This window comes from Halyomorpha halys, unplaced genomic scaffold (assembly GCF_000696795.3).
Source record: "Halyomorpha halys isolate HHAL.00 unplaced genomic scaffold, Hhal_1.1 Scaffold1233.1, whole genome shotgun sequence".
Taxonomy (NCBI): Eukaryota; Metazoa; Arthropoda; class Insecta; order Hemiptera; family Pentatomidae; genus Halyomorpha; species Halyomorpha halys.
In genome coordinates, this window is record NW_027110804.1 from 105,295 (window position 1) to 129,124 (window position 23,830).

A 23,830-nucleotide genomic window follows, 5' to 3' on the forward strand; every position below is an offset into this window, starting at 1 on the left:
TTGGCATTTCATTCCCTAATGCTTAATAATGACAATGAAGATGATTTTCCTTAAACACATATTCTAAAATTGAAACATTTTCATTGGCGTAATGGTTTAATTTAAATAACAAAATTTAATTCATAAAGTAATAAATAATAATAAGATAACTTACCTGAATCATGGGGCTTATGAATAACAAGATGGGTACACGAGCAAGCGTCAGTTGATGGGTGAAGTTCGGTTTCGATATGGCACACGATGAGTCGGTCGGGATCTTGGCACGTCTCTCCACCTGCAGCAGGAATCAACTTGTTATCATACGAATTTTTTTTCTCATTACATGAATTTATATCTTCATTGTTTTTATTTTTTAGCATTAATATTTCATTTTAACTACTTTTCTATGAACAGTAGACAAATTTTACATTATTTATTTTATTATTTTACATTATTTATTTATGAGTACAAACTTTGGACCATATATTTCAATTACTGATACACCTAAATGAATAATTATTTTACATTTATGATTTCAGCTTAAATCTCTGCTTCTGATTAAGAATGAATTTCAACATTAACATCTCTGCCGGAATATTTAATAAAAACCACATTTTACGGCTCAATCTCCAAGTGAGCCAATTGACAATTTTACGGAGCATTAAACTAAACACCGAATAATTGTTTATCGTTATTTTTATTCAAATCTCTTAAGGTACAAATATTATATTATGTAATTTAATAACTATTTTTTTGGTTTTTGAATCCATGAAGGTGGCTGGTAGGATATCTTGTTTTAACGATTGCACTAGTTTTTATCTCTAAAGTTGTGCCTTAAGTCATTCGTAATGCCTTTGAAGACTAAATTGAGGTATTATTATTAACAAACCTACGTTTTTATTAGTATTTTCTTAATCTGAAGTGCAACTAGAATCTTTTTTTTTATTTTCGTATAATAGATACAATAGATTTCTTTCAAATTTCCCAGGTTGGTTTCACTAGATGATTGCATTTAGCTTATTTTACACAAAGTCTTCATTATTATTTTTTTCTGAACTTTGTTTAGAAATGTATTTTGTTATAATATTTCAGTGATACTTAAAACATTACAGCCTACTTGAACGAACCAACTTCACTGCATTAGTTGACCATAACCGAACCATCTTCCATATATTAGTAATACACGTTCAACCAAGGATCTTCCAATAAATTTCTTTTTAACAAAAGTTTTATGTGCTTTAATGATATTTTATAAGTTTCGACATGAGCACGCCCAACTATCAGGCTGTTACATAGACTGTTGCGGTAGCGAGCGTGGAGGAAGTAGTCATGCCATTGTGTAACAGTTCCTTGCACTTCGGCGGTCAAGGCTCTGTCATTGTCAAAGAGAACACTCATTGCTCTGTTTCATACGCTAAGTACCTTTACATAGAATAACCAGACGCCCATTTATTTATTTATTTATTTTTTAAAAACAGTTTCTGTATTGTAACGCCTTGTCGTTCTGTACTTTAGTAGGTATCCTAGCATTGACCTCTAATTGCAATATTTTGTTTTATAGTTTTATAAGACGTTTCTCAACCCGTTTTTGAAAATCGATATATTCATATTTTACCTCGGAATAGTGTGCATAATATATCTAGTTGATAGGTAGGAATTTTAATATGAAGCGAGAATGCAAAGCTGGTATCAAATAGAAGAAGGTTCACCCTATGATATTAAAGTAGATTTAAATGTCTATGAGGTAAACGTCCTAATAATTAAAAGCAAGGAAAAGTGTACTGTAAAAAAAATTGTTGTGATAGAGTTTTAACAAATAGTGACTGTGACAAATGAATTTTAATTTTAATTTTTAATGTGAAAATTGACTAATTAGAAATTGTTGTTAAGACCTGGGCAGAATAGCCTGCATGAAGTTGAGTTTTTAAGTTATTGAGTTCAAGAATTGATGATTGGCCGAAACGTCGGACTTGTGTTGGGACTAAAATGGATAAAAATAAGATTATATATTTAAACAATGTAAATGATATGTTTTGCTATTAAAACAAATATTTTTCTTAGTTTATTTATTTTTTATTTAGTTGTTGAAGTTTCGTTTATCAAAAAACATAAATCAGTTACGAAGGGGCCCCACGGCAGGGAAATATTTTTGTTAGATGAAAACTTTTATTCGTAATCAGTTTTATTTTAAAATAATTTTTATTACTAATTTTCTTATTATTTAATTTTAATTTTTTTATTACTTTTATTTTTAATCAGACGGGAACTTTATTGTTTCAAGTTAAAAATTGGCATATTTTTATTATTTATTTATTTTTTTGAGGGAAAGGGACTCTAAAAATAATATGCTACAATGGTATAGGCACCCTAGAGCTTGTAAGTTCATTATTGTACAAAAAATGCGAGATTTTAAAAAAAAAATTTACTATTATTATTGAAATGTATTTGATCTCTCCTTTTAATGTATTTATTAAACATTGGTTTTTTTCTCCTCAATCAGAAACAATGTTCACTGTAGTTATGTAGTATATAATAATTATTATATGTTACTTTAACTTTCGATCTACCCAACAAGTTGAATACCCATTTCATTTTAAGTTAACAAATATTTTTAAAAGCATTAAAATTTCGGTTTGAAGTATAATGTACTTCAATTATTTCTGTTGGTTATGGTGACTATTTAGTTCATGAATAAATACATTTCACTTCTACAAATGTTTTTATCAAGAATCATGATAAAACAATCACTTTAAAACAAAATATTCAAGTGTTATCAATGGATCTGAATAAGAAATAAACGAATAACTATAATAATATAACTTATTTCACTTTTACTTTTTTAATTATGATAACAAAATATAAACATTTATTCGCACAATAAATTATTAAAATCAACATTTTATGTATATTCCTTCAAATGAAAACTAAATATTTTAATAAAACTAACCTAATATTATTATAAAATCTCTAAACTCTATCATAAATGTTTTTATTTTAAATTCATTTATTGATATTAATAACTTATTTCAAATAATTTAACTAACACGTAGAGGAAAAGTCTTGGCTCAATGACTTAACCGGACACACAGGGGTAATGTCTTAAGATCTCAAATGCAAATATTAAGTTCATATAACTAGTTTGTTTGTATCAACTTAGCTTACAAAAATTCGACATTTTCCATGCAAAAATATGTTAGTTCTATCAATAATTATCATAAATTAATAATGTTATTATTATCTGTTTATATAATATATTATTAAGTCTTTTAAATCTTAATTTTATGTGATCGATTGATATTATTGACCTGTCATTAATTTTATGTATTTTACTGTCATTATATATTTAATAAGAACTGATCTCACGTATGTGTCATGTATTTTAATTCTTCTAATATTCTTTTTATATTAAAAAAAAATATTTTCTTTCGAGTTACAATTTTGTGCATTTCAGACTCAGTACCAGTCACAGTACCACTTCGTAAAAAAAAAAAAAAAATTGAACAAACAGCATCTGAATTTAGTATTCTAAATGTTTGAGGGTAATCAGAAAAATCTTATTAACAATTCACATTGAGATTTTGTTTGCCAAACATTCCTTTAAAACAAAATTACTGAGAATGAAAATAAATTGGATAATTATATATGAGTTCACTAGAAATCTAAACTTATGTACAGGACTTTCTTACGAGAGTGCCCCCATTGGTACATTGAAAGGCATTTATTGCTTTGGGGCACTTTAACCTGCCTTAAGCGGTTCTGACCTTTGGATCTTGGCCTCACTGTGCGGCACCCTAGGGCAGTGGTTCCCAACCTGGATTATGGGACCCTATTTCAAGGGATTTTCTTAATAGTTTAGAAATGGGTCATTCCACGTCAACTCAATACAGTTTTGAACGTTACTATATCAGCTTTTCTTCAATTTATTTTGTGCTAAAATATAGTATTTAACACTCTCTTTGTATCAAATGATAAAGCAGGGTTTCCGCCGTTTAATTCTACCAAAGGGTCCATCATTTTCCTACTAGTACTAAAAGGGTTCCGTATTTAACTACTTCCACCAAAAGGATTTCACCGCCAAAAAAAGATGGAGAACCACTGGCCTAGGCTTGTTGCCTCGGAGTAATATCGGAAATCGATAGGGTATAATTAGAAGGTAATTTAGATAATTCAGGCATAATTATGGCTCAGGCATTATAAAAACTTTTATTTTTTACATAATTAGGATGCTTTAAAAAAAAAAAAATTTGTACCGATATACATATGAAGGATCAGTGGTGGAGACTTCGTAGGGCAGTCTGTTATTAGACCAATGGTTGGACAAGAAGGTGATTTGATCAGAACCTCTCTCGACCGTAAGATTTTTACCCAACTAAGAGAACCCACATGGTTGACTCACGGCTACAGGGAAACAGAAAACAATAATATGCCACACCCGGATTTGAACCCGGGCTCTTGGAGATAGTAGTAAAATGCCTCACCATTGATCTACCTATTCCAAACTGGGGGTCATTAAGGTCTTAAATGAGAATTAGGCATTAAATTAAAAAGGTTCAGATACGAAGTCTATTCAACTCTTTTACGGAAACCTTAAACAAACTACGTGTGTAAAAACAGCCGATACGGCAATCATGTTAATGGAATTTATGGAAAAAATGTATCTGTTCCACTGTAAAAAATTTACCATCACAGGACTTTAATTACTTTAAATACCATAGGATACCATAAGTTCACGATGAAGTGTTTTTTTTTCTCACCCTTCTAGAAAGTAATGAGTTAGAATGAAGGAAAAACAATTTACGAAAAAATGCAAAAGAATATAATAAAGCAGTTCCAGAAGCCAAATCCATAATTAAAAATTTTTCTATAAATAAAGATTACATAGTGCACTCGCGTAACTTTATAATAATTTCTATATAATATAGTTTATAATAATATTTAAATTGGCTGTTTACGGATACTTACCGATAACTTTATTGGTGAAGGAGCCAGCTAGGACGATCAGCAGCCATCCTAGTGTGGTCGTCATCTGCAAAATAGAAGAAAAAAATAAATAAATATTATATATAACAATATAAATATTGTAAAAAAGGAATTTAAATTATTATATCAAATTCATATGCTGTAATTCGGTTTGATCCAGTTCATAATATAGATGGATAAGTTTAAAAATGCTTCATTCGATGGATTATTGATGATTTTCATCAAATCAAATAGTTTTTCAATCTTAATTTTAATAAGATATTTGTTTTAATTCCAATATTACGTAATTTGAGATTATTTCTCAATATAATATACAATTCTTTCTTCTCACTGATAAGGAAATAATTTTAAAAATTCTCCACTGCATTAAATATTTATAATCCATGCTTTGAAAGAAAAGTATACCAATAAATGTCTCAAGCCCTAATCCCACGTTAAGATTTATTTTTATTCATACCAATATAATTCTAAAATATCATTCATTAATAACCCCCAGGCCACTCTGCCAGTTGGGGTGGTCGTCCCTGATGAATCTAAAATTAAAAGATGGCTGAAGGCAAACGGCATGTTTCAAACTAACAAATTCTCGATCTTTATTACTTCGGTCATAAATATTTCCATGTAATGTATAAATATCGTGTTTGTACTGAAATGTGTACTTTAATGGAATACAATTTATTTATTTTGACCTTGAATGAAGATTTAATCCACGTAACGAACTAGAGAATATTTACATGTTTTTTACATTAGTCATACTCTATTTGGCAAAAATTCTATTAGCTATAAGCAAATATGGAGGTTTCGAAAATTAAAATAAGATGAATGCTTTGAAACTTTATTTGGCGTATACGAACTATTTATTACCCGTAATCATTATAGCATATAGCTTTTAAAAACAAATTTAATTTATCATATTTTACATTAATAACTGAATTCAAGTTTATAAGTGGTTTAGTAATTATATTCGATAAAATTAGTTATTCTGGAATAATAATTAAAAGATCGATCGTTATATGTTTGTCTGTAACTGATTCTTGAAACTAGATTAGCTATTGGCTGAAATAAGCTAATAGATATGTTTTTAGTTATGAAGCATTGATAATTAAAAAATTGCAGTTCTAATTTCTTAGAACACTAGATAAAACTATACAATGAAATTTGAAATTTTTTTCTTTAACTTTATATGTTTATTCATCAAAGGGGAAATTTATCATTTTTGTTAGGCTGATACCTTAAAAAATACGTAAAAACTAAAGTTTCCTTGCTTCAGATGTCTATTCTTCTGCCTAATACATTAGATATATAACCGTAATTAAATAAAATTTTTATTGTTGTTAACAATATATTATCTAAGTATTTGTATCGTACGCAAAGTGGTCAAACTATATTGTACTTCAAATTGACTACGTCAAATTACCGGTTTAATAAATTAATAATTAGTTTGTCCAAATTAAAAATATTCCAAAAGCTTACCAGTTGAAAAAACATACATATTGATTGGAATCAAAAAACCTAAACGAAATCCGTGTTAAGAACTTAATTTTATTTTGAAAACATTAATTTTTGGGAGTAGAAAGCAATGATCGGTACGTTATGCAGAACGTCACTACTACGTCGAAATCTTTAAATCCCGAGGAGTTCCGCCTCGTGTTATTATCGTTGGAGTTATTATTCATATTCCTTATGAACAACAGTGAACGAGATATATATCTGAATTGATTAATTAGGATGAGAATTAACCTATTTTTAAAGGGTATGTTATTTTCTATTCAGGAAGATTGTATCCACGTATCTAAATATTTGTTATAGAAACTTTTATTTTGTTCATTTTAAAAATCATTTCTACTGATGGTGCACGATCAACAGAATAGTATTTCATGGAATGAATTAGGACCTATATGTTTTTATTATGAAAACCTATTTGTTTTTCATTTAGTATTTACTATCAATCCAACTTTAATTTAATTTGACCTTTATTTGAAATCATCGGTTTTAGTTCATAAAATTATATGCGAACAAATTGCAACTATGTAATGTTGTGGTCAGTTATTTCATATTTTTGTTGGTTTAATAACTACAAACAGTTTCCATTTTTAATATATATAATGTTTATATTTGTGAAAACGAATTAGACTATAGAAAAAATGAAAAAATATACATATGACTGTTTATGAAATATTAGAAAAAAAAATGGAAAACATATAGCTGGCTATTAGGACTTCTAACACATAACCCTGTGAATATTACATTTTTCGTTTGTTTAATTTCAAATTTTAGCAGTATTTCGCAACAGTGCATTTTTTGGGCAATTCTACTGCATTAAAATCTGGGAACAGAATCTTCAAAGAGTAATCTAAGTACTAAGATATTCATTTTGGAGTGATTGAGATGAAATGACATGATCTTTCATTTTCTGAAAATGAAAAGTTTTGTTCATGGACTGGGTGTAGAAAACTGGGCTTTCCGTTTACAATCACTGATTTTTTTTTTTATCCACTCGGTTAGCTACGTGAGAAGAATCGAGAAAAAGTAGTATACCCAGTTAGCTGAACCTTAAAGGAATAATTGCAGACCATTGCTTCGAACAACATCTTGAATGGCAAATGTATTTCCAGTTCCAATAGTTTCGCAATATTTATTTTTCAGAACAGTGTTAAGAGAACCTATTCAATTCAACCACTTTTTCACAATATAAACTTATTCAGTGCGCGTGTTTGCATGGGCTGCTTTAAAATAACACTTATATAATTTCCTACTATAATGATTAGCAATAATTTTATTTTCTTAAAAATGTTTGGTCGTAAGAATAAGTGTAAATAGATAAATTCTTAAGAAGAGGCTTGTGATTGTGGTTTTTATTATTATTTTTTTTTATCATTGTTTTATAATTAATCTACTATCATTTTTACCTAACTCACTGGTCTAAAAACTATTAAAAGTTAAATCATTAACTTCGCAAAATTCTGATTCCATTTAAAATTTAATAAATTTCAGAAATATTAAACATTAGGTTTTAAGAAATGTTAACTTATTTTAATATTATTTTTTTTTTATCATTGATTTATAAAATATCTACTATCATTTTTATCTAAATCACTGGTCTAAAAACTATTAAAAGTTAAATCATTAACTTCGCAAGCTTCTGATTCCATTTAAAATTTAATAAATTTCAGAAATATTATAAATTAGGTTTTAAGAAATGTTAACTTACCATAACCTATATAGTATTGCATATGATATGAAAGTACATGGAATTTACTGCAAAATGACACTTATCCCGTATCTTTAGCTAAATTAGGGAAGCTTCTGCTTTCATTCCAATTCCAAAATATGTTGTTTTATGGCCTTAAATGTTATGTGATCCAAAAATGAGTGGACATATCTCAATAAAATTTCCAGTTTTCTAGGCTTATACCTACAAAATATTTTCAAAAATTATGTTTATTTTACGTGGAATGACCCATAGATATAATTACATTAAGGATCTCCCCTTTGTTCTAAGCAAGGACCCCCTTGATGGATAAAATATAGATTATGCATCGTTTATTTTCTCTTGCATTGTTTATCCTGTACCTAAAATGCAGTGATTTCAAGTCAAAGTGCAATAAATGAATATAATGTACTCAAAACGAATATTCTGTTGAAAGAAAAATTGAACTAAACCACCATAGCTTAACTGTACCATTTCAACATTACAATTTTAAATATGTCAGTGATTATCTTTATAATTCTGAAAACTGGCGATGATTATCTTAAGCTAACCATAACCAAGGAACCATGAGTCGAAAAGAGTTCTGACTGAGTGAAGATAATTAGCGTCAACAGTAATGACTATGCTGGAAGCTGTCCTTAGCCAGGCCTAGGACCTCCATTTAAACCTGTTTTGTATTGTTCCAGTCCGAAGCTTTCTATACCTTAAAGCCTTGAGATTTTCGCAACACTACTCCAAAAAGTGACAGTGATTGATTGGTATAACTGATGCATCTAGGTGCATGAAGTTTGAAAAATTAACAAATAAGAAGGATGGTTCATAATATGTAAATACTGTGATATACAATCCTTATCAACCTAGTCCTATGATTTAGATTCAGAGAATGACAATTAGCCTTCGGTTTCATCTTAGCTATAATAGCCGAAAAATTATTATATAATATCCAATCTACCATATATATATATATATATATATATATATATATACACACACACACACACACACACATTTATACGTAGTTTGTGTGTGTTTAGAAAAAAAGGCAAAAGAGGTAAATAACGGAGAGGACGCAGTGCATAAAATGATGTACTTGAAGATATTTCAAGCATATGGAAAAATGAAAAAAATTGAAAAGAATTATTCTATATATATAAATAACAATAAGCTCTACAAACTGGAGCGAAAAGTTGACAAATAAATATCTGAAAATAACATACACGTTTGTACCAGAACATTAATAAATATTATGCGAACCACCTGAGTGAATAAAAAATGCAGAAAGTGAATAAGGAGTAAACAAGCTAACATATTTATATAGATTATTTAGTTAAGAAGAGCGAAAATAAAAATAAAATAATCCAAACCTACTACTATGTTATTGTTGAACTAGTTTAACGGTTACGTTTCTCAGTCCTTGATGACTGGTTTGTTATTTACTGTTATTTGTGCACAGTGAGTAACAGTTATAGTGAGTAACTGAAGGCTTTGTTTTAGAATCTTCCAAAATAATCACCTGTTAACTATTTATTGTATTATTATTCTAATATTAAATAATTAGGAAATATGTGACTATATTAAATAAATTATATTATAAGTATCATTACTGGAAGAAGATAGTTGACCGTATGAAGTAAAATAGAATAGATAGTAAAGGTATTAAAATAGAAATAATAATTATTGTTAACCAACGTTTGGCCCGTTGCCTCACCGTGCAGGGTTTCATCAGAACTGCCTTGATTGAAACAAGGATGACAATTGACCTATCCTTCTACAAGTATATAATGATTAGTTCTGGTAGATGTATATGTGTAGAAAAGGTATAAATTAATTCATGTAACGTCCAGAAAAAATGTTTCATTTATCCACATTACTGTTTTATGGTTGTCTACTATCTACTTAACATTCTCATGAAATTTATCAAATACTTTATTAGTAGGACAGTACGGAATTTCTATACTCAGTCCTATTTTTCAATCTTTAGCACATAAAACAAATATTAAATAAAGATTATTTAATAAGCTGATTTCTTGGAGGCTGATACTATCAATTACATAACTGTTTTAAGCATGATTGTTATTGCTTCATAACTAATTCACAAAGTCTAACTATTTTAAAAGCAGTAGAACAAAAGAAAAATAGAAAAAAAAAAGTCAGAAGAAATTATAATGTGATGCGATTGATGACCATCTCATGAATATGTGGGTTGCGATGCAGTTTTGTAATTTGATCTATCATTAATATCATATCCGTGTCTATTTATGAATGTGATATCAGCATGGTTTAACTGTGGGTGTTTTCATTCAACTGTGAATATTTTTTATTACCATATATTTTATTTTTGTTTATCACAGTAAAAAAAAAAAAAAAATTAATCAGGTAGACTCAGTTGGTTAGATTTAAGGGACTTGCCTTGTATTGGTTATTCTCTTAAAAAAATATAGTAACGATTCCGGTTTCACGTCTAGGCTGTTAAGAAATGGTGACATTAGAGGTTGTATGGTATAGTGGTGAAAAGGGATCAAAGAGATAAGAAATATTGCGGGCCACGATGTACATTCATATTTTAGTGTTGTTTTTCGAAAGTTAAAAATTCTTGGTATACCCAAATATTAGGTTATGTTTACAATATAATTCCTTTATATAAGTGTTAACACCGATTAATCGCTTGGGTTTCTACAAATAAAAATCCTTATGGTCAAAGGTTGAAATGTTTTTAAGCACCGCCTCACGATAACGTGTCAGAATGCCTAACCTCAATTTATTCTTTCCTGGAACAAACTTTTAAAGTGATCTGACACCTCATGTCCTGGACAGATAAGCGGGTATACTAAGAACGATTTGTACCAACAAGCAATTCCTGACATCGTCCTTGAATCTTCGCCTCTCTTTAGTTAAGTATATATTATTTAAATTAAACTTACAATCAGAATTGAAATTTAAAAAAAAAAAAACTCTAATAAACAATAATAGTTAAAATATTCCAAATGGAAACGAACAGTTTCAGCATCGTTGAGTTCGAGATCCATTTGTTCGCGAAATTCCTCATCAATTAAAAAGTGATGAACACTAAAAAGACAAGGAGGAGGAAAATATGTGTGTATAACATATCTGAATCCATTTTTATTCGTCATGATTCTATTCCAAGTAATCACTGTTTTAAGAAACTATTCATTATTTCCAATTATTCGAATATTTTTCAAGTTCAAAATAAATATTCAATTTTGTCTTCATTTGGCTTTTTCTCACTTATATATATATTTTTTAACTTCCTACTTATTTTTTTACTATTCCAGTGTTCAATTATAGAATAAAATATTTAAGTAAATTAAATAATAATAAAGATTGAGAACAACAAACCTTTAAAACAACATATAGCCCACATTTTTTAGGAGTAGAACTATATAATAACAAAATCATTACAATTTTATTTTACATGTATCGGCCTTTTCTGTTGGCCATTTTCATCTTCATAACATTTACAATATTAAAAAATGCACAACTCTTTCATATTAAAATTAAATGATTAGAGTGCTACGAATGGGTAGTTTCACAACACGCCTATGTAATCTTTCACTTCAAGCCCTGGGGTACCTCCAGTCGCAAATGCTGTAGAGAAGAGGTTGTACTGACCAGGCTGAGAATAGGTCACACGAGGCTCACCCACTCCTATTTTATTTCAAAAGAAACGCCTCCGAACTGCCAGTATTGCAACAACAATCTAACAATAAGCCATGTTTTCCAACGATGCCCATTTTTCACACTACACCTCAATAGCTTAGGGCTAAACCAAGATATCTCAAAAACCCTTGGAGACGACGATAAAGCAATAAAATTGGTGTTTCAGTTTTTAAAATCACAAAATTTAATGACAAAAATATAACTAGATCGGAAGGAAAAATAATAATAATAATAATGGCAAAATAAATAAGTAAAATAATAAACAAACAAATTAAAAAATAAATAAAAATTAACGAATATTAGCAAAATTAAATAATATATAAATGGCGTTGATGACCAATGAAGTTTGGCCCCACTAAACAAAAACAAACACTACACGCCTGTAACACTCTAATTTAACTGATATCAGATTTACTAAATGTATATTATACAGTTGTAAATTGCAATAAATAAATATTTAAAAAAAATATTTATATTGAATTCGTATTTTGTTGATATTATTTTCATATGTAAATAACTGTGCTATAAATATTTATTTGTCTTATAACTTTTTTGTAAATATTATTATTTATTTTATTCCTATCAATTATTATTTGTATTTTAGTTTACCGGAAACATAAGCTGGTATACTATACAATAACTTGTTTACTTTGTTGGTTTTTATTATATTTTCACCAATATGATTCCTGAAAAATGTTTATTTGGTCATATTATTAGTGATTTAAGACGTGAGTCCATTATTAATCAAAACAATTAGGATAGCAACGTTTGTAAACAGATTTAGGGTCTCGAGTGGATTTATGGTTGCAAGTCAATGGGATAGATCAATATGATTCTCTTATCAGAAATGTAGTATTGTAACTTCTGATGGTTATAATTTTCATTGCTTACTCCAGATATGTTTTTGCTCAAGTTATATGGTAGTTTCAAAATCTAGGCTCAGTGTAGCTTGTATAAGATCTCTTGTGAAATCGTAACAATCGTGTTGTCGGCGTTGGTGGATGTTAAAAATCTGTGGAAATATAGATGTTTACCAAATATCAAAATAATCCCATGGAGAAACCTTGAGAAACTATTAAAATTGGCCTAATTGATGATGCTCTGAGCTTTTAGAATATAAATGAAGAAAGTGCTGCTTGGGCGGTAGACCTCTGTAAAGAAATAAATACAGAGGGTTTCATAGGACAGATTTAATATGCACTAATTAATGCCTAATAATTAATAATAATAATTAAGTTGAGATGATACTCGATTATTTCACTCAACGCAATATTTACAGGTTTAACCAATTAGAAGTGATGTCATGAAGTAACGAATACAGGTTCTCAAACATTACATACCGGAGCCATGATGTAATGCACCTGCCCTCTGATCACTATCACAGAGCAGGGTTACTTTCTTCAGGGATGCAGGAATATCGAGAGAGGATACTTTCTATAGATCCTTTCACGGTGGGCACAACAGGGTGGGGCCGCCTCCATAACCCTTCACTTTGGGGCTCTGCAAATTAAACTTGCCAATGTTGAACACTCGGCTTTAATGAGCTATTATACCGGTTACAAGTCCATATATAGCAAACCTAATCATGAAGTGGGAAGTATCGATGTCTCGGTAGGGGCTCAATTATACCGCCTGTCTTCAGATTCTCTTTAATACAATTTTAAAATCTGTACCACTATAACCCACAAGGGGTTAGGGGTGCAGTACTTCGTAAGGAAGGTTTGTTTTTATCAATCTTTATTATTATTTAATTTACATAAATATTTTATTCTGTAATTGAACATTGGAATTGTAAAAAAATAAGTGAGAAAAAGCCAAATGAAGACAAAATTGAATATTTATTTCGGACTTGAAAAATATTCAAATAATTGGAAATAATGAATAGTTTCTTAAAACAGTGATTACTTGGAACAGAATCAAGACGAATAAAGATGGATTCAGAAAACATGTTATACACACATATTTTCCTCCTCCTTGTCTTTTTAGTGTTCATCACTTTTTAAGTGATGGGGAATTTCGCGTACAAATGCTGAAACTGTTCGTTTCCATTTGGAATATTTTAACTATTATCGTTTATTAGAGTTTTTTTTTACTTCAATTCTGATCGTAAGTTTAATTTAAATAATATATCCATCACTAAAGGGCTTCGGAGAGGCGAAGATTCCAAGGCCCTGTTTCATAATGAAAGCTAATAGTATTAGTTCATTGTACAAGTGTAGAAATTAGTGCGGTAATAATACTAATACTTATTTTATTCATGATAGGAATGACTGTTAGTGATATTACAGGAATTAAAAAATTTTAAAGTCCAAGTTTCTATTGTACAAGTCTGTATAATTAAATTAAGATAAATCTACAAGACTAATAGTATTAGTTTGTAGTTTATTGTGAAGCAGACCTCTGGACCATATCAGGAAGTACTATTACTAGATCAACGGTTGTGCAAGGAGGTGATTTGGTCAGAATCACGCTCGGCCGCCAGATTTTAGCCCAATTTATGAGAGCTGGGTGGACCCCAGGAGGGCTGCAGAACCCTCAGGGTTGACTGTGTATACACACACACACACACACACACACACACACACACACACACACACACACACACACACACACACATACTCTACACAATTTTATTACAGTATACTAACAAAAAAAAAGTAGGAAGCTGGTATTTTTAAACTTTTATCCTTTTTCCTTTCCTTTGTATCCTTTTTTTTTCTTATCAGTGTTCTTATTAAAAATAATTATAAAGTGTAGACTATAGAAATTGTAAAAATATTGTAATAAATTGCCCCAAACCATATACACGAACAAATCGGGTTAGTTAAAGGAGCAAGAAGCATATCCTAAACTCAGACACGCTAATACAGCTTATTTTCCGAATCAGTGGTAATCACAGCTCAAAGACTTTAGTCATGCTGTCATATTATGTTACGCATAGAAGTCCTATTATTTCTCTTTTTAGCACTGCCTACAAATCTTTTCTTTACTAATCTGATAATTGAGTAAATAATTTCATAATTTCTTTTTAAACAATTTTGATCTCTTTTCTCTCAACCTTTATTCTTTTTAACATCCGACGTTTCGACCTCTCAGGTCATTCTCAAGGATTCCTTATTCTGTCTGTATTCCTTTTTTTTTTCCTTAAAATTCATTAATGCCGGCTAATTGCCTTTGTCCCAATAATTTAATAGAAAAAATTATTGGGACAAAGGCAATTAGCCGGCATTAATGAATTTTAAGGAAAAAAAAGGAATACAGACAGAATAAGGAATCCTTGAGAATGACCTGAGAGGTCGAAACGTCGGATGTTAAAAAGAATAAAGGTTGAGAGAAAAGAGATCAAAATTGTTTAAAAAGAAACTAAACCACTCTCAAACAACTATATTAATAAAAAATAAATCTAATAATTTCATAATCGTAATAAACAATACCCCAATATTGGGAAACTACAATATTACTAATTTTTATCAGAGTAGATATATTGCAATTTATGACACCTAGAAAGAAAGTAACCCGTTTCACCCAATCTAACGTAGTATACATCAAATATAAATCTGTGTGTGTGTGTGTGTGTGTCTGTCGATAAGTTATGTTGACTATTGAATTTATATTGACAAAAAACAAAAAACAATCAGGAATCAATATTTCAATTTTTTTTTCTATTGTGTATGTTTTGCCATAAGTTGCTTTAATGTATAAATACATATAATACGAGGGTGGTCTGAAAAGTTCCCGACCTAACAAAAAACAAGACATTTGTTCTTAATATTTTTTTTTCATTTTTCTATATAGTCTCCTTGTAACTCTACACACTTCGTGTTCGTGTTCGCGATGCTCCCATCTCTGTAGCCCATCCATAAAGTACCAACGTTTTTCTCTGCAAAATATTGTTAACGAAGGTGATGGCCTCTTCAGTTGACGAACATTTTTTAGGCAGCGCATTTTTTAGGTGAGGAAACAAAAAGAAGTCGCTTGGGGCTAGATCTGGTGAGTAAGGCGGATGGTCAAGCAGTTCAAACCGTAATTCTTGGATTTTCGCCTTGACAACCGCTGAGGTGTGAGGCGGTGTGTTGTCTTGGTGAAACAAGATTTTCTTTTTCTGTAAATGTGGCCGTTTTTCCGTAAGTTCTGCCTTCAGCTTGTCAAGTAATGATGATATACTCCTGTAATGGTTTTCCTTTTTGGATAATTGTCGATTAAAATAACTCCATGACTATCCCAAAAAACAGTCGCCATCACTTTCCCAGCCGAGAAAACAATTTTTGCTTTTTTTTGGAGTCAATTCCCTCTTTGCAGTCCACTGTTTGAATTATAGTTTTGTTTCGGGCGTGTAGTGGTGTATCCAAGTTTTCTCTACAGTAATTAATATGCTTCAAAACTCGGATTTATTGCGCCTACACTGAGCCATCAGTTGGAAATATTCATTGGAACACATTTTTGGTCTAACGTGAGAAAACGCGGCACCCAAAGTGCGGACAGCTTTCTCATATCTTAACAGAGTAGGAGCATCCCTGGGAGAAGTGTGTAGAGTTACAACGAAAATAAAAAAAGTTGAAAAATAAAAAAAAAAATGTCTTGCATTTTGGTTTGGTCGGGAACTTTTCAGACCTCCCTCGTATATGAATAAATATTACATGAACTAATCGGTATGGATTGCATTAATACATACTCTAATCAGGAAAAAATTACATTGCTTAATACAATTATGACTTTTAATAAAAACTAAAATATAACTATAGGATATCAACTCATTTTACACCTCATTCACTTAAAACAATCTCTGCATCAGAACTTCTATAACATTATATCACATTAGTTGCTTTGTTGTGTAGCGGAATTAATAAATAAACTAAGTTTTATTAGATAATATTAGTACCATTAAAAAAAATAATTTTTTTGAATAGAAAACTTTTCTACACGACTACAATACTTATTCTAACCTAAGTACTAACAAAAGTATAAAACGTTTTCATTTCTTCTTTTATAATTAATAAACTTGAATAAAAATATTCAGATCTTTCTAAATCTCATAATAAAATTCTATTTCTACAAATGTTTTTCCAACTTTCGACTACCTTACCTAACGTACTATAATCTTACAGAATTATACGGTACATAAAACAAACTATTAATATTAGCTGCACTTTAGATAGTGTAGGGTGAAGTAACCTAAAGTGCGGAAGTGTCTTGTCGAAAGATGAAACTGCTCCTTGCAAAGGTTATCATTACACTGAAAAGGTCTTACTTTGAGTGGTAACGTTTGCTCAGTTGAGTATTATTTAAGTTTCACAAACATCAATCGATTTTAATGACTTCTTTAAAAATAACTTTCGAAAATATAACAGAGTCTGAGACTCATTTTTTTGTAGTATTACATGCGCTACCTATTATTTTGTAACTTACATTTAGTGCGAAGTATAACGAATTACATAGTAGTTTATCAACGATTGATTTTCAAACTTTTATAGTTTATTGAAGAGACTTATTACAATCTGCCAAAAATGAAGGTCATTAAATATAAGTGATCAAATATTCATTCATATAACATATACAGAGATAGGAGAACAGAAGATAAAAAGATCAAAATGTAAATGTTAACAATAGTACTGATGGAATTAAAAGAAAAAAAAATTAAATTAATATAAAAAAAATTTATAAGAAATATATTAATAAACGAAAATACTACATGATGTTTATAAATAAAAATATCATAAAATAAAACAGATAAAATAAAATAAATACAACATAATTTATGTTCAAGACAAAGAAAGTTAAATTTTAGTAACAATAAAATAAATACACATTCGCACCTATATACAATTTACATTCTGTGGAGTCCCTTAGTAGGAATGTCAAGATTAATTATTCGGGGCAGGAGTGAAATAAATACTGAATGACTGGTGGGTATCGAACCCATGTTCTGAGCAAGGCACTTTGAGAACCTTGCCCTAATGTGCTCGGCCATGACGTCCTCATGCACAATATTTAAATATCTTTAATTTAGAAATTAATTATATAATTTTTTTTAACAAATATCATTTTTTGATCAGCTGATTTCAAATAGTTTTTTTGTATAATTATTCAACTTAGTACAAGCGTTTGCTATAGTGATTTTGATTTAAAATTGATCACATAAATTAATTTATTCATTTCTTAAAATAATATTGAAAACAGTAAAACTAATAATGATTCTATAGGTAATCGCAAATTACTTGATATGAAGTAGTTTATCTAAGGTGGAGCAAAACTATTTCACTTGTAATAAGCCTATAAACTCAATTTAAAAATAAATCTTAGGTTATTAGATTGATTAAATAAAAAAATAAAATAAAATGAAAGAACTCGTTTTTTAAGTATTATTATTTAATAATAAATTTTAGCTACTTTGTAGCTCACGTTTTCAAAAACTTTAATATATCTGAAGTTAAATAAAATGGTCAATAAGGTTTATTTCTTTTTATTAGAATAAATGAAGAAAATAAATTTTATAAAACACGTTTTCAATGGTAATTTTTAAAATTTTTTAAATTTATTTTTTTTTTTTTTAAACATAAAACTAACTTCCGAAAAGTAGTAGGTAATTATAACTATCTGGAAATTAATGAAATTAATTGTAATTTATGGATTATATTATATGTAGAATATATTACAAATTATGGAATATATTGTATATTATTAATTAAATGGAATACATATACATATAATACTAATTAATTCAAATTAAAAGTGTTGCTTTAAATTTGTCCACGCTAATTTATACATCAACTTTCATTCGAAGTGTCATAAATAAAAATTGAATATTTACAAAGAATAAGCTGTTATATACTGTAATGTAACATTTCAGGTCGGATTACATTTAATAATAAAATTCAATAAGAAAAAATTTAATATCTTATACATATATATATATATATTTTTTTTTCATACCCTCCTGTAAAGATTTTAGTGGGTATTTGGTACGTACATATAGGAGGTATGCTATATGTATAGCTGGGTGTGAAGGATACCTTGGATTGCCTTCTAGCATATACAACAATCTTTATACAATATTATATATATACACTATACAATCTTATATAACTATTGGACAATATTTCTTAAGGAATTGAGAAGTTAAGTCAGTGGGAAAGGAATTAGAGAATAAATTATCCCAAATACCTTGAGCTGCTTTTATTTAATAGGATGTACTTATAAGACAAGTACATAAATTAAATTGTTTAGAAAGTGAAGTGAGGACTGCTATTGCTACTGGTGATGTTGCAATGTCCATGATTAAATTTGTGGTTCTAAAATTTTCTCAGAGCCAGCTGCATCCGTGTAGGGATGTAGCGTACGGTACATCCGCTTGGATCCATTAATATACTTAATGGGTTTGTAATGCGAAGCCTCTCGAAGACATTAATATGGTGGAAGGGTATTAGTATTACTGCCGAACGTCTCCGGAAAGTGAGAACCTGCCAGTTGGGCCATATAGAGAAAGAACGTGGCTAATTACAAGATATGGAAGGAATCAATTCAATGGTGGTAAAGTTGCATAACTAGCATCCAAAGGTCATCCACCAGTCCTCAGATGATTAATGGAGATATTTCGGTATGTTCTTGAGGTGCGCAAGGTAACCGCAGGCCTTCATGAGTATTTGTTACATCCCTTCCAATAACATCAAGTACTACCAGCACAAGTGCAATGAATATTGCGAATATTACTTGTCCATATTATGATTATATATGTTTTTATGTCTAAATTTAAAAATATATATTTTTTAAAATATATAGTAACAATAATTAAACAATGGGGATTAATCGGAATAGTGATTTGAATTGAAACAAGCTGAGTGAATCCTCTGTTTGATAACTCATAAGTCGCTGTTTAGTAGAATAAAATTAAAAATATGAATAAAAGGGTAAGATAATAAAGTATGAATTTATTAACAGTCAGTCAATTTTAACAAAAAGGTTGCTGTCACACCCCAGGTCTGTACCCACCTTAAATATGTCACTCCAGTTTTTTACGACTTTTTGTTTATAAACTAGGCTGTTCACAGACATACACACTATTTTATGCTACTAGATGTTTTGAACATGGAGGACCACAAATGGTATTTCGGTTGAAAACTCGAATTCGAAATTTTGCACGACGGCAATATTCCAAGTACAGTTAAGTGAAAATAAAAAATGACTTAAAATTTATGTTATGATTAGATGAATAAATGTTTGACAACATACATAATTAAAACAATTTAATTCTTTTCAATTCAGACGACATTGATACTATAAAATTTGTGATGACGGATCTGATCATGTTAGCGACTGGGATGAATACAAAAGCTTTAAGGTGAATTATGATGACACGGAAAAGAACGAAGACTTGGTTTTATGTGTGTGATGTTTAAGACAGTCCCATGAATAATGTTCTTGGTATAATAAAAATATGACCATTGGAAAAAAAAGAGAGTAGCTAAGAGGAAAAAGTAAAGCTAAATGAAACATTTCCTCAAGTAAATCTCATTTGATTTCCCTTGATTAACATTATAAGCTTTTTAATAGACGAAATTCGTTTATAATAACTTTAATTAAGGCTTAACCAAAATCATTACTTACTATATTTCTTTAATATGTATAATAAACATTATTTTCCGTGTATGCGTTATTCTGTGTGTTATTTATTTTTGACCACACTGTGTTTCATCTTTTCAGAGTTATATACCTAACATGTTAGAGATATATGGACTACATTACTATTTTTTAAAAGATAATTCCTATCTTATATTTTATCAAATCACTATATAAGTATACATTAAATATATGAACTTTGGAGTATCAAACCAGTGAGCATAATAATGACCTAGAGACCTCGTAAAGAAGAACCTAGTCCATATATCTACCACTTAAGCTATATAATTAATAATAATAATATATAATTAAAACCATAACAAATGATTTTAAGGCACATATTTACCTATTTTGTACGACACTTAATTTGTTGTTCAGTTTAGAGCAAGAATCTAATTACTAAAATACTAGTATCATCGAAACTTCAATGCCCGAGTTAGAGCGAAGGAGAACACGATCTATTCCACAATGTGATTCAGTTTTGCTAATCTTTGTAGATCTAAAGATGCCGGTCCGAACAGATCCATTGACTGCGTCGAAAAAAGAGCAGAAGGTTCTCAGAAGAAGAAGGTTAATAAAATGTTTGTTTTTCAGATCGGCCATTGTCCAAGGGGAGTCGTACATTATAGTAGCGGCCTTGTTCGACCAGAGGACAAGCGATTAATAGCCACCTGACCCCTGCCTCTTTGTCTTGGCCGGTGCTCGCGAAGAACTGGATCCAAGGAGGTTGTCCGTGGTTTTAGAACATCGAGGGCAATGCCGGTCTGACAATGGTCTACCGACTGCATTCATGGGGCTCTCCTTTGAATTCCTGTATTATTATGAAACGTTTTGGTATAAAAAAAAATTATAAAATGTGTATCTCATTAATCATCATGACCCATGATCCACATACAATATTTAGAATTTTGTAAAAAAAAAAAAAAAAAAAAAAATGCTATGTACCAAAAGAAAAAATAGATAAGGGTGCTTGTGAAATCCTTTACTCGTTGACAAAGAAAACTATACGATAATTGTAAAAACTTGGTAGTAGGTTATGATAAATTCCTTTAATAAAATCTTAATAAAACCTTATATTATTATTATAATTACTCCTTCTGGTCCTCTAAACACCTTAAAAAAGGTTAATTAGATTAACCTAATTGGGTAATAAATTCTTGGGTTTCCTAAAAATGATAATAATTGTTCCCACTTTTGATTCTAGATGACCCATTTAAAAGCTCCTCCGACAGGGTTAGAAACGATCAATTTTCCACGAGAAACCCGTCATTGGCAAATATACGTTACTCAGGAACTTGCTCACGGTTTTTGGTCATAGGATTTTGCGAAAGGAAAAAAAAAATTAAAAGCTATTTCTAATGTTATAATACTAACTATCCTTCAATTGCGATGTTCACCGGCAGTGCAGTATATGATAGACTTTAATTAGATTATATGAAGGGATATAGAGATTAAGACATAACTATTTACAAACTAATATTTAAAACTTGTCTCATAGTCCTCTGACAACTCTATTCGACTTCTCTTCAGATTTAGAACTGAAGGAGAATGTTTATAATCTTTTACTCTTTTATCTGGAATACTAAGAAACCGGGAATGATAAGAACCCTACTGTGGTATATATCTATATTATAATGATATTGAGCAGTGGGCCTGGTGTGTGAGGTCTCAAACTTTGTTGTACATGAGTTTCCTATGTTGTATATTATAATATGCACCCTATAGAGTGCAAGGCACGAACAATGCTTGTGAACCAGGTTTGTGGAAGTAAGCCAGTTCAGTAATGTTTTATAAACAATTGGATAATTTTCTTATAATGACCATTTCCCTGCCAGAGCTGGGAAAGGAGGAGGGTTGTAAAAGGTACCTAAAAAAACATAGGATCAAAAGGCCTGTTGGTATGAGGCCAACGCTTTGGGTATTTATTTAAATATATATAGTTATAAAGAAGAATATTTATATATCCATAAGATATTATACGATAAAAATCAAGAAGGCATTCGGAATAAGTTGGGTATAATATTATTTTATTAATTATTAAATATCAATCAAAATGAGTGAAGAAAAACCTTTAGAACCACATTATATGATGTGAAACTTCATAATAATAATAAAAACATTATTTTAGTGATAATAGTTCTATTTTATAAACATACTTGTTCTTCACAATTTTTCAACGTTTCGGCTCTCTCTACTAGTCATTTTAAAACTGTCTAGTCCTTCTACCCAGTCACATTGTGCACTGTGTTTAAAAAAGGTAATGGAGGGGAAAAAATTGACGATCTATAAGCTTGTATGGAGATTAGAAATACTTCCAAGAAAAAATTATGTTTCGTCAATCAATTGTTTGATATTTAATAATTAAAAACGAATCTTACAAAAAAGTGGTTCATAAAAACTATTTTTTTGATTTATTAACATTTTGCAGTTAACTGAAGAACAAAGCCTCAGCTTCGATTTCGGATGTTATGGGGAAAAGGAAATTCCTTAACTTGAAGTATGGGGCATTCACATGAAGGAATCAAAAATTTTAAGATTTCTTTTTCAATAAGTTTATTCCTTATATTATATTAAAACGTGAATTAGAACATCAATATTCCATATGACTTTGAATCCTCAACAGTCCGTAAGTAATAAAATTAGGTATACATATATACAACATAAACAGTACACATCGCAACAAACAACTCATTCAAAATTTTATATTTGATTATCCATAGGTTTAGTTTTAGTTTTTTTTAAAAAGATTTTAAGTGAAGAGCGATGTAGGTCAGACCCAATTATTAAAGAATTCGAGAAAATATATATACTGCGAATAGGGAAGTTATTATCTTTTGCATAATAACATAAAAAGAAAAAAGTAATAACAAGATAATTGACTGAATGCCTCCAGGGTACGACTTCAGGAGCCACGGATAACTTACTCATCGTGTAGGCGTCGTCCGATGAGAAGGGATGAACGATAATATGACGTCAACGAACCGGATCTCCACCGCTTCTCCTTGGCGACTAACCCCGGAGACATATTTTTTCTTTTCCCAGTAGTCCTTGGGATTCTTCTCTTGTTTTATTTAGATTCTAAAATAGCTCGCTACACCTGTCATTATTGTTATTTATTATAGGGCCCGTGCATGTTTGTTGGTTTGATGAGGTATTTCCTTCATCCATACGACTTTTACGGTTCTTAAGACAAATAGCAGAGCTAAGCTAATCTATTTTTCTTTAAAAATTTTGGCACATGTCTGGAATATGTTAACATAATCCAATTAAAACTAAACTTCTTTATTTATTCATTTCGTGGTTATACAAGAATTGAAGGGGTTAGGTTAAAAATAATAAATTTTAAGAAAACAAGGTTAAATTTTTTGG

General features: G+C 29.8%; 1 protein-coding gene across 3 annotated transcripts in view; it reads right to left on the reverse strand.

Annotated features, from left to right (window-relative positions):
* Positions 1–23,830, reverse strand: part of LOC106688909 (uncharacterized) — a 140,604-nt gene that overhangs the window by 65,783 nt on the left and 50,991 nt on the right. For 2 of the 3 annotated variants that reach the window (XM_067048919.1, XM_067048920.1), the window contains exons 3-4: positions 4,942–5,005; positions 155–274 (exon numbers count right to left, since the gene is read on the reverse strand). In XM_067048919.1, coding sequence (XP_066905020.1) covers positions 155–274; positions 4,942–5,005 — 184 coding nt within the window. Of the gene's footprint in view, positions 1–154; positions 275–4,941; positions 5,008–23,830 lie in introns of all 3 variants that reach the window. The other variant, XM_067048921.1, reaches the window with a different exon arrangement.